The sequence below is a fragment of the Typopeltis vanoorti genome, chromosome 7 (genome assembly GCF_054136105.1).
Source record: "Typopeltis vanoorti isolate ZY-2024b chromosome 7, IOZ_Tvanoo_1.0, whole genome shotgun sequence".
In the NCBI taxonomy this organism is placed as follows: domain Eukaryota; kingdom Metazoa; phylum Arthropoda; class Arachnida; order Uropygi; family Thelyphonidae; genus Typopeltis; species Typopeltis vanoorti.
The window spans coordinates 6,747,887-6,760,741 of NC_143555.1; the positions used below are offsets into that span (position 1 = coordinate 6,747,887).

The 12,855-nt window shown below is 35.6% G+C and overlaps 1 protein-coding gene across 1 annotated transcript in view; it reads right to left on the bottom strand.

The window, feature by feature from the left end:
- Positions 1–400: 400 nt before the first annotated feature.
- The window catches only part of LOC150104469 (U6 small nuclear RNA (adenine-(43)-N(6))-methyltransferase), a 64,837-nt gene continuing 52,382 nt past the window's right edge, over positions 401–12,855 (bottom strand). Inside the window, exon 7 of the mRNA XM_090395647.1 lies at positions 401–1,104. Within this exon, the coding sequence (XP_090251773.1) occupies positions 487–1,104 (618 nt within the window). The 3' untranslated portion in view covers positions 401–486. The remainder of the gene's footprint in view (positions 1,105–12,855) is intronic.

Here is a 12,855-nt window from a genome sequence, read left to right on the forward strand (position 1 = left end):
ATACACTATCTCCTCCTTCCATTCTATATTCCAGTAATTAAAGTCTCCCATCAGGATCACCTTCTTTTTATATGGCCAACTAATTTGCCTAAACTCTTTCTTTTAACAATCCCTGTGTGTTTGAGTCCATTCTAGCTGCTATACCACACCTCTCTCTTTGGTCTGACCACTCGTTTCCCTGATCCTGACACTGATTTCCATTCCTACCTGTCTCATCCTCACTTTTATACATTCCATCATCATGTGCTGCTGCGACCACATCTTCAACTTCATATCCATCTTATTGTTTTTTAATTATAGGAACATTTTAATATACTAGACGATAAACTCAGAGGCCTAAAGATCAATAATCAATACATTAATAAGAAATATAGAATTTAAAACAAATGGACAGAAAGCATTAGAGAGCATAATATTTTATTTGCTTTAGGAGTTGAGTAAATTTATCATACACTTAAAAGAAATGGGTAAAAATAAACACATATATTATTTTAATTTATTTTTGAATAACTGCAATATCTGATGCATTGACTCTCTTTGTGCTGCATTCTGTTGGGAAGATAATGTCATTACAATATTTTTACCTGCTTTCTTTATCTGCAAATCACAACATAGCAAAAATTCTTCCTCATTGTTTTTCTCTGATTCACAGTCTCTTTTTGAAGATATAGATGAACAATCTTCACTATTCTCTGATTCAGGGTCTCTTTTTGAAGATATAGATAAACATTCTTCATTTATGCTCTCATTTCCCTTTATTCTCTTTGTGCTTTCATCTGGTGGAGTGGAATTAAATTTTCGCTTGTGGTCCAATTCATTATTTTCCATATGACTGGTCTGAACAGGATGTCTTCTTTGAACTACACTATCCACGGATTTAATGCTCATTTGATTGGATTCACTGATAGCACACTTAATTGGAGAACTATCACACATACTATTACTTTGCTTTTTATATACCACTTCATCATAATTACTGCTTGCATCTGTCTGGTTTCTCAATAATGCCCGTCTTTTGCGTCTCTGATGAGACCATGTGTTCTTTTTTGCTTTCAATGATATATTTACAGAATTTCTGTTCAGAGATGTGACTTCATATAGCACCTAAATGAGAAAAAACATTGGCAGTAAATTTTTTTCATATTTTAGTAAAAATGACAGAAATATGAAAATTGGCATAATTCTGTTTTGGTATTTGGTATGAAATATAATCATGCTGATACTACAGAATGGTTCACATAACATAATGAAGGTGATTGTACTCATGCTGGACACATAAATATGTACTTTATACATCACAAATTCATTAACACTCTCTCTCTCGCTGTGTGTGTGTGTGTGTGTGGTTTATTTATATAACTTTTTGAAGCAGGAAAGCAGAGAAGACACAAGATGATTATACTTCAGTCATTATAATCATTAATGGCCTTTATTTTAAAAGAAAATAATCAGGAAAGGAAGATCATCTGGACATTATGATGGCCATAATGTCTTCGATACTCCACATAGTAATTTTCTCAATGTGTGAAGCATTCTGCAGAATCAGTTTTCTTATAAAGAAAATTTCATAACATTGCTCAAGAGAAGACACCATATATTCTTTATAGATGCTTTCTGTAAGTGACAATTATATATTTGAAATACTCATAGTCTTGCCTGGAAAAAATTATTTCCAGAGTTTTAAGCTGAAAGAAAACAAAACAGTTTCTGTCAATGAATGAAATCCACATTAACTAAGCAATGCTTCTGCCATGGTACAGTACTGTGAATTTGTAAAAGAATGGAATCCATCACTTGACAGCTGTTGAATGGTTATGGCTCCCTTTTGTTAGATGTTTTTTAAATCTGTTCTCACAGGTGTGTGTGTGTGTGTGTGTGTGTGTGTGTGTGTGTGTGTGTGTATAATATAAAGCTGACATTTATTCCTGGTATTATTATTATGGAGGACTTTGGATGAGGCCTTTGTCTGACAGTGGACAGAAAATGGCTGATGATTATTATTATCATTACATGGAAACTCTTCATTGGATTCAAAGACTAATCATAGGCAGGCCACACTAATCATTACTCTACCCATTATATCCTCTATTTTAACTTATTCACTGAAAAAGCAGTCATGAGCTTCTGGCAACTAATTCCACTCTCCAAGTAAAAAATCTATAAAAATCTCTTGTAAAACTTCCAGGAGTGATCCATTGTTCTCTCTTGTCCTGTCATATATTTGGAAAATTTCTTTAGCAATTGCTGTATAAAACCCCTTTGATAACTTTATGTTTCTATCATGTCATACCATTTTTTACTTATCAATTAAACTTTGTAATCTTCAAACCTTATGCCTGTTATCACAGGAAGCATTCACAGACCAGTCATTATTTTGGTCACTTGCCTCTGAAACCTCTCCAACACTTTCATATTGGGCAACTAGATCTACACATTACTCCAAATGAGACCATACTACAGTCTTATAAAGAGAAATAATAAACTCCTCATCTCTATAATTAATGTGTTTCTCGACACTCAAGTGACTCTTTGAGATGTTTTATCCACTTCTGCAATATGCTCCTTAACTTCAGTTCTGTCTCCACAATCGAAGTGGAGAATCATATAACAAACAATTATAAACTCTTCATCTCAAAATGCTTAAGTTTACATTTTGCAATATGAAACTGACAACACAACCATTATGCTTTGTCCACACTGTCAGTCTATTTAAATACTCATGCAGGATCTCTACATCACTGTTATTAGCTACTGTTCTCCCCCAATTTTTATATCAGCAAATCATTCTCTATATCATCATCACTTCTTCTTTCACTATGCGTTATTCTCGCTTCCTATGCAGGGTCCGCATGTTACTTAGATGTGACTTCTTGTTAATACCACTCCCAACCGACCTGTCGCTTAGTCTGCCACGGGGGGGGGGGGTATATTTTTGGCTGTAGAAGCGTATGTTCACTGGGCTGATTTGCCTGCTTGCGGGATGAAAATCACCAGATAAACTGGTGGAAAAAACCCCACTACCCATGCCCAAGACCGGTTAACTGGGCTATGTCTGAGGAAGATCCTCAAGTTCCTCACATCTTTGATGGGAATCGAACCTGGGACACTCCTTCCCCAGGCATATGGTTGCGAAGCGCAAAGCCACTAGTAGGCTAACCACGCGCATCATCACTAAATTCCTAATATTTTTACTGCACTGATTACATTTACATTATTTACTATTTGTCAGGATTCCAATAGTTTCAGATTTATTTTATATTTCAGTTTTTGAAGGTACTTCTGTGTTAATCCACCTAGATTTCACTTTACCAATAATACTTCAGTCTATAGTTCAAATCTAACAGCAGCAGTTTTTCCATATTGATCGGATAGTAGTGAAATCATGTGAGAAAAATGAAACCGAATTTACTGAATTGGTCCAAGACAATTTCCTGAAGCAGCATGTGACAGAAGGAACTCTAGGTCAAAGAGAGTTATATCTGATTATAGCATCACAGATGATTTCAGTTAAAGATATGCTTTCAGCTGATGACACTGATCATACTGTACTGACCTAGGAAGTACCTAAGTATATGGATCCTCCATTCAGAAAATGTTACATGCTGAACTACAGAGCAGGAAATGATGATCAACTGAGGAGTATACTAGATATGATCTTACTGTACTAGTTGATAGATGGGAAGGACATCAGCAGTGTATCAGAAGCATTTAAAAAAATACTTAAATGAAGCAATTTACAAAACTCCCAACAGTAGTTGCAAGTTTTTGATGCAAAACTTCCAACAGGAATGCAGTCATGAATATGTACCCATACCTGTAGTAGGAAAAGTAATCAAAAACCTGAAATGTGGAAAGAACGCTGGAGTAGGTGAAATTCAACCAGAAACCATCAAATATGGAGGTATAAAAGTTTTACAGTAGGGACAGTAGAAATTCAGAAGGCCTGGTTAGAGGGTCAAATTCCAGATGATTGGAGCAAAGCTCTCATAGTACCCATCTATACAAAAGGAAATAAAACTGAATGTGAGAAATACAGAAGTATTTCTCTACTGAGTGTTCCTGGTAAGATTTATGCAAGTCTCATCTCATCTTCCTTATATCCTCTTTTACCTTGAGGTGTCGAGGGTCCATTGATCATCGGACCTCACTCCGTTTACAGGATAAGGTGGTCAGCCTTATGCCCCGGTGTATCCTATGGCCTGTAGTGTTGAGTTCTCAAGGCCAGTTTGCCTGCTTTGCGGAATGAAAACCCCCAGAATAAACTGGGGAAAAAACCCTGCTGTCCACGCCCAAGACTGGCTAACTTGGCTATGGCTGAGGAAGATCCTTCAGCTCCTCACGTCACCAACCGGAATCGAACCTAGGACACTCCTTCCCCAGGCATATGGTTGCGAAGCGCATAGCCACTAGGATAACTGCGCAGACGATTTATGCAAGTATACTTGAGAAATGGCTATGAAAAATTGTGGAAGGGAAGCTTGGTGAAAAACAAGCTAGATTCAGGTCAAATAGAGATTGTCAGGATCAGATTTTCACTTTAAAGCAAATTGTTTGGAAATCTTTGGAATATAACAAGGATTTGTATTTTAAGTTTTGTACATCTGGAAAAGGCATATGACAAGGTGCCACAAGGAAAGCTCCTCAAAAAATACAGTTATATGGTGTAAATGGGACATTACATCGAGCAATACATAGTCTCTATTTAAGAGTCTCTATCTAAGTTAGCAGTTAAAACTGAAGGAAGTATAGGAAGATGGTTTGATGTTAAGCCAGGTGTGTGACAAGGGTGTATATTATCCCCTCTGTTATATGGATCACATCATGAAAGAAAGCAGTATTAAACTTGATATCGAAATTGAAGATGTTAATGTTAGCTCTTTGCTTTATGTGGACGATGTTATACTTCTAAATAAATCCGCTACAAGTCTGCAAGAGTCCCTGACTAAATTGAATAAATGTTGTAATAGATTTGGTATGAAGATCAGCATTAAAAAGACAAAGACAATGAAAATATGCAGAAAAACTGAAAATATCAACTGCATTGTGAATGGAGAACTTATAGAACAAGTAAAACATTTCAGCTACTTAGGCACAAATTTTAGTGAAGATGGTAAATTAAATATGGAAATAGACAACAGAATCAACAAAGCTGGTATGGTAGGAAGTCAAAAGAATAAATTTATATGGAATAAGAGATAAATTAGTGAAAACACTAAATTAGCTGTATACAAGACAGTGTTCAAACCAATTCTACCTCATGGATCTGGAGATGGGATAGAAATAAAACACTTGATCCAAGACTGGAGACCTCAGATATGAGAATTCTGAGAAAGATTACTGGATGAACAAATGGCAGTATTGTATTAAAAATGAGAATATTAGAAAAGTACATGGCATCATTGGATTGATAATTAACTCAAAACTAAAATACTCACAAATATAGTACAAGGTTCCATCATTACAGAACACAATAAACTTTTAGAAAAAGTACAAGACTTCCAATACTTAGGCTCAAATATAAATACTACTGCAAATGACATGATATTAAGAAAATATAAAGCTCTTAACACAGGAATTTAAGAAATATATGGCAATCATCCCTCATCACCTTGGAAACAAAAATTAGGCTTTACAAAGCAACTTCTCAGGCTAATTTCTTATATGGTAGAGAAACATGGAATGCTTCTACCCAAAAAGCAATAAAAACTATCAATAGCTTTAATACAATCTGCTTAAGACTTACTCGGTTACTCCTGGAATGATCATATTCGTAATTCCACTATTTTAGAAGAAGCAAATCAAAAACTTTGATCAAAACCCAACGCAGATGTGAACTTGATTGGCTTGAACATCAACTGAGACACCATTCCCTTCTCCATACTTGGACATCTTAGTTCTATATGCTCCCTCAAATGGACAAAGACAGAGAGGAAGACCAACTAAACAATTTTGGCAGTATATTAACCAGATTATCAGCACAGATACTTTCTCTCTCTCCACGAGAAATAACTCAACCAGCTCAAAACAAAGAAGCATGGAAAGCACATATAATAATTAACCTTTTCTTATTCTTATTTATTTAGCTCATTTCCTTATTTACAAATTGTAAATAAACCATGATGATGATGATGAGGACAGTTTGAAACTGGAATGGACTGGAGTTCTTGACTCCCTGGAGCTGTCTGGTAATAATAATAACAGCATAATCCTGGTTAGTTATTCATGACTTATTTTTTAACAGTATTAACAATACCAAACAAACTATTTTATAAAAGGATGTTTTATTAACTGCTTATATTTTGCTGAATTTCAAATCAGTATCATCAGAGCACAACACAGCATGTATAAGCAACAGTTAGTTAAGTGAAACAATACAATTTTAACAGACAAAAGATCTAAAGTCCTATTTTGTACCCTATAATGTTGTAAAAAAAAAAATTAAAAAAAAACTACAGCTATGTTTGAGTTGCTCTTAAGATAACAGTCTCCCAAAATTTTTGGCAAATTAATGCAACCATATTTGTTCAGGTTAGGAGAATTCTTCATAGCCATGGCTGACTCAAAAGATAATCTTTTGAATCTGTAACAACTAAATAGCACATTGGTTTTCTTCCATTTAATCCCGTGTGAAAGGGGTGTCCAAAACGTGGTCTGCCAGTCCTGACTTGCCATGATAATGGTAGCAAATGTATTTTTATGTTCTTCCAGGTAGATGTTAACAGATCTTCCTGTCTGCCCATAGTAGGCCAAGTTATCATGAATCAAGAAGATAAAAAAAAAAAAAAAAAAAAAAAAAAAAAAAAAAAAAAAGAAGCAAAATCTCCTCTGTGATGGTTCTACGTACCAAATTATAGATCAAGACCTCACTATGTCTCAAGGGAAAAAAGTCCACAAATTATTGAAAAAAAGTGACTTCCTGGCCAAAAGAAATCATCAAAAAAATAAAACCAGTTCATGTGAAACCACCTTGCATTTATGGATGACCAAAAATGCACAAATCTAATATCCCCCTATGCCCCATAGTTGATAGCATAGATAGTCCCACATATAAACTTGCCCAAGTCTCTTGTTAGCCAAGTCTCTTGTCCCCCTTTACTGGCAACTCCTCTACTTTTGAAAAAAATTCAGTCCATTTGAAATCACTAGTTCAAAATCATCATCATCATCATCAAATTCCTGCCATGTACCCTCAAGGGGTGTACAGGATATGATAGTACTACATGAAAAATTTACATCATTACTAACTTCCTATCTACAATTTTCCTCCAAATCAGTCTGTTACTTGTCAAGACTCCAACATTATCAGGTCTTATATTTCTATCGTCTAAGGCACTTTGTACTGCATCAATCCACCTATATCTTGGTCTTCCTCTGGGTCATTTTCCTGCCAACCTGGCAGAGAACGCTTGTTTTGCTAATCTTTCCTCGCCCATTCTGTTTAAGTGACCATACCACCTGAGATTAGCTCTGCTCTGATGTCACCAATTTATTTACCACTGTTAAGCTTACAGACAATCTTGATTTGATTAAGTCTAAATTTCCTCCTAATATCTTTCAATTATTCAGATTTACTATGTATGCAGGTTACTTTAGATGGGAAGAAAAATCTACAAACATATTAATGGTACTACTATGGGTTCTCTCCTCTCCCCCCCCCCCCCCCAAGCAAACTTTTACATGGAACACTCTGAAAACATACTTACCACAGTTACATACGAGCCTCTAGTGTGGTTATGCTATGATGATGATGTGTTTGCCATTTGGAACCATGGACAAGACACTTTGGATGCATTTGTCACCTACCTAAAGAGCCAACACCCCAAAATCTACTTCACAATAGGAAAAAGAATCTAATAACTGTTTACCTTTTCTTGAAACATTAGTCATTCACCTTTCGGATGGATCACTATCTTTTTCCATTTACAGAAAATCAACACACATACACAGGAAGATATCCACATAAACAATCACATCATCATCCAGTGCAACAGTATGGCATTTTAAAAACACTCACGAATAGAGCCAGAGACATTTGTTCTAACAATACAGCTCTGTCCACAGAACTCAAATATCTGTGCCATACATTCTTGGCCAAAGGCTTCAATTCTAACAAAATAGATAAAATAATACATAGTCCTATTACCCCTCCCTCCCTCCCCTAATACACAGGAACACAACATTACCATTTCTATTCCCTATGCCAGAGGTACATCAGAAAAGATACCTAAAATACTGATGAAACATGATCTTCACACCACATTCAAACCCCATGTTAAATTAGCAACTCTGATCTGCTCAACTAAGTATAAACTTCACCCTCTAGCACACCCTTGTGTGTATAAAGTTCCTTGTAACTGTGACTTGGCCTACTATGGGCAGACAGGAAGATCTGTTAACATCTGCCTTGAAGAACATAAAAAAATACATTCGCTACCATTATTATGGCAAGTCAGGACTGGCAGACCATGCTTTGGACACCCTTTTACACAGGATTAGATGGAAGAAAACCAATATGCTATTTAGAAGTTGTTACAGATCTGAAAGATATTTTGAGTCAGCCATGGCTATGAAGAATTCTCCTAACCACAAATATGAATGCATTAATTTGCCAAAATTTGGTAGACAATTATCTTAACAGCAACTCCCACATAACTGTATTTTTTTAACAACATTAGAGGATGTCAAAATAGGACTTTAGATCTTTTGTCTGTTACAACTGCATTGCTTCATTTAACTCACTGTTGTGTATACATGCTGTGTTGTGCTCTGATGATGCTGATTTGAAATTCAGTGAAATATAAACATTTAATAAAACATCTTTTATGAAATAGTTTGTTTGGTGTTGTTAATACCATTAAAAATAAGTCATGAATAACCATCAACACCTAAGCTTATCTGTTAGATTCTTGATCATGATTAGTTAATTCTTTAAAACAGTTATGGAAGTCTTGTTCCATTTATCTACTTTTAATCTTTTAGTGATCCTTCCCTATTCCTTTCAAATTAAATAGTAACAGCATTTCAAGTAGTGACATATACCATAAGTGGTTGCCTCCTCCTCCTTGATATGACTACACATATCCTGCTCTTCAAATCCATTCCCATTTGACTCCCTTTGTTGAGCACTTGTCCATGGTGGATGGGACCTCCCTGTGATAGTATTTGAGATTTTGAAGCATCCCACTCATTATGGAGGTTAATGGAATAAATACAGCAAATATAAATAATTAAACAACAAGTTTAATCACCCCTATATTCATCTCAGTCACTAAGTCATCATTAAAAGTGCAAAAACACACAAATTTTCACAAACACCAAGTGGAAAAGATTAGACAGAAAGCATTCGTAGGACTTTTGGCTTTCAATCTAATCTCTTCCACTTAGTGTTTGTGAGAATGTGTGTGTATTTTTGCAATTTTATTGTTTTCATGATGATGACTCAGTGACTGAGATGAAATATAGGAATGATTAAAACATGTTTAATTATTTATATGTGCTGTATTTATTCCCTTAAACCCCCATAATGAGTTCAAAACCAGCAGGTAAGTCTAAATAGTCGACTCATCTGCCACTATTCTCACACCAGTCCTTGTAACATCTGTAACTGCAATGTCTCCACCTACATAATACAACCTTGCAAAGTGAAAATTCAGTAATTCAAGTATGCTGTCTGCATCTATTACTTTTCTATTAAAATCATTCTATCTTTTATTTACCATGTAGCAAAAAAAAAACTGGGATTTCCTTTAGCCTACTCAGCTAATTTCTTCTTGTAATCTGGTTTTTGCTTTCCTTACGATGCTGTCACTCTTCTTGTCAGTATATTGTAGTTCTCATGAGCTTGTGTATTACCTTTCCTTTACATTCTCTCCATAACAATATTTTTTTCCAGCTTCTGCTTAATCACACTATCAAACATTTAATTCCCATCTGATTTATCATTTTGACTTTATTTAGGCTGTTGCATACTACTTCCCTCAAACAATCCTTAGCTATTATTTCCAATCCACCTCTCAATGCCTTGCAGTTTTTTATGTCAATCATTCTAGACTATCTTCAAAGTTTGTTATAATCACTGGGTCTGTAATTTCACATACACCTATTAACTAAAAAATCTGCATGTTTAGCCATCTTTCAATGAGGACTGCATGATCGCATTCCTCTTTCAAATTCCAGCTTCTATCACATGTTGTTTCGGGTAATTATATCTTAGCACTTGCTTGCATAAATTCCATCTTCTTGCTGCCATGTGTCCTGTCTTCAATATATGTCTATATAGTTGAAGTCTTCTGTGGAGTTATGCTGGTAGGGGTGGAAGAAGCAAGGGATCTCAGAAAAAGTGTAGATAGAAATCTGAAGTTCAGAGGACATATTGCCAAGGCTGTGAAGACACTTAGAGAACTGCTACAATATTTAGGACATTGACCAGCAAAGATAAGAGTGGTGGTTCTATCATATAAAGCTCTGACCAGACCACACATCGGGATTTGAAATAACCTTAGAAAGAGAGAAGATACAGAGGTAGATAACCAAAAGAATATCAGGACTGTATAATGTTTGCTGAGAACAGACAGACATGCAAACTTCAGAATTTGGTGGATAGAAGAGGGAGATACGATTGAGATATTTAGGCTGTTGAAAGGTGTTTACAGCTTGACATTATGGAGATTTTTCATATGAAAGAACAAGGAGAAGGAACAAGAATGAGGGTCATCCCTGGAAGTTGCAAAAGGAAGTAATAAGTAAGAAGTAGTCAGTTTTTTGCATGGAGAATGGTATGAGCATGGGATAGATTACTGGAAAGGACAGTAAAAGTGCAAGTTGTGGATTAGTTTAAGGAGTGGTATGATAAAAAAACTTGTTATCTAAAGTGGATCTTCTATTATGAAGCTTATGACACCACGGAGGTCAGGAATAATAATATTTATTCACTTGTACTCAATGAGCTAATGCTGATGAATGTCCTCTAGATCTTTCTTTTTTTCACCCCCCCAGTCTATAGTAACCAAACCAACTATAATTTTTTTTTAACTGTTAGCTTCTATCTCATATCATACAGCCTCAAATGTGTTGCCTCTCATGTCCAGGCTCTTCAAGACAAACTTTACCTCATTGGCTGCAATTTTTCTACTATTATCGACAAATATGCCTTCCCCTGTTCTATACGTATCCTCCAACAAAATAAAATATCTGTCATATTCTATCCCTATATTATCCTCAATGCCAGTAACTCTGGACTAAGTAAAACTAACCAGTGCCAAAAACTCTGGTGCTTCTGTTATCAGAATACATGATTCTCATTATCCACCCTCCTGTACCCACAACTATCCCCCCCCCCTTACATCTTGTAATGTCTGTCTAGTTCTGCATTTGCAATCACTGCCCTACTTCTCAATTTGTATCATGCCACAGCAACAGACTTATTCAAGTAATTCTTTTGTATCCTCCTCTCTCTCATTCCACATTTTCATCCTTCCACTTGTATGTAGCCCACAAATTCCTCCATGGAAATCTTTGAATTCCATGGAAGCTCCTACACAATGATGATAATAAACAATCAGATCTTTTGCTTTCGCTCATTGTATTCTAAAAGTATCAATGACATCATTTTTATAACCTGGAAAATGCATTTTCATAATGCTCTTATAATACTCACTCTCTTACTTTATCATACTTTCCTCTCAATTCTCTTTCCTTTCTCTTCTGTATTACTTGCCAGATGTTTCTTCAATAGTGCTTAATTAGACTCATGTTGGTTGTACATGTTAATAAAGGCTTACCACAGAAGCTAAAATATTGAAATATTTTAGCTGGGACTATTTTAATCCAAGATTTTGCCTACAGCAACTGAAGCATTTTCAAGGATAAAGATAACAGAACAAAGTAAGCTGAGTAAGAAAACAGAATATCAAGTAAGCTGTCAAATATTCTGACTATGCTCTCTGTGTAGAAAGTTATTATCATTTTGATTCAGAGTTTGGTGGATAAAAGAAGGAGAGGTTATATGATCAAGACTTTTGAATTGTTGAGAGGCAGTTACAGGGTTGACACTGGGGAATTCTTTCACTTGGTGGAACAGCAGGAAGGAGCAATGACAAGGGACCATCCCTGGAAGTTACGAAAGGAAGCTGTGAGCAAGAGGGTGAAAAGTGGTTTCTTTGCATGGAGGGTGGTTGAACCGTGGAATGCAATGCCTGATAGAGTGGTGAGAGCAAGAATAGTCAATGGTAGACTTTGTGTTTCCTAGGAAGGTCCTCCCACGATGAGTCTTTTGACTCCATGGAGGCCTGATACATGTTTAGAAAACCCCCCCCCTCTCCCAACCATACCTGGTCAGGAGTGTTCTGTAAAGCATTTCTCTCTGCCTACTGCATGTAAGGTGCTGAGCACATGATTTGCTAATCCACTTTGTCCATAATGGTTCATAACCATATGGTTTTTGGTGATATGCTCTCTATTTAACTACATATCTACTAGACTACCCATGATATGGGAATTTGTCAGACAATGATGATAGGGGAACTTTATCTTCTGGAGAAGAATAAGGGAAACTCATTCTGATATTGGTTTATAGGCAGTTTATAATTATATTAGGAGTATTATAATTTCTCTATTAGTTTGGATACTATTAGGTACAGGGTTTAACGATGTTTCTTTTTATTATTATTTTTCAGGACTGTAATCATTACTGGCAAAATGATTAAAAATACATTCTAATTCTTTTTTGGAGTAAATTGTCATTTGAGAAAATTGCTCTACCTCTGTGTGTTTATGTTTTTATTATGTCATGTATTTGTGCAGGATGCTGGTATGAATATTGTCAGATATCGATTAGTATGTATGGGTTTTCTGTAG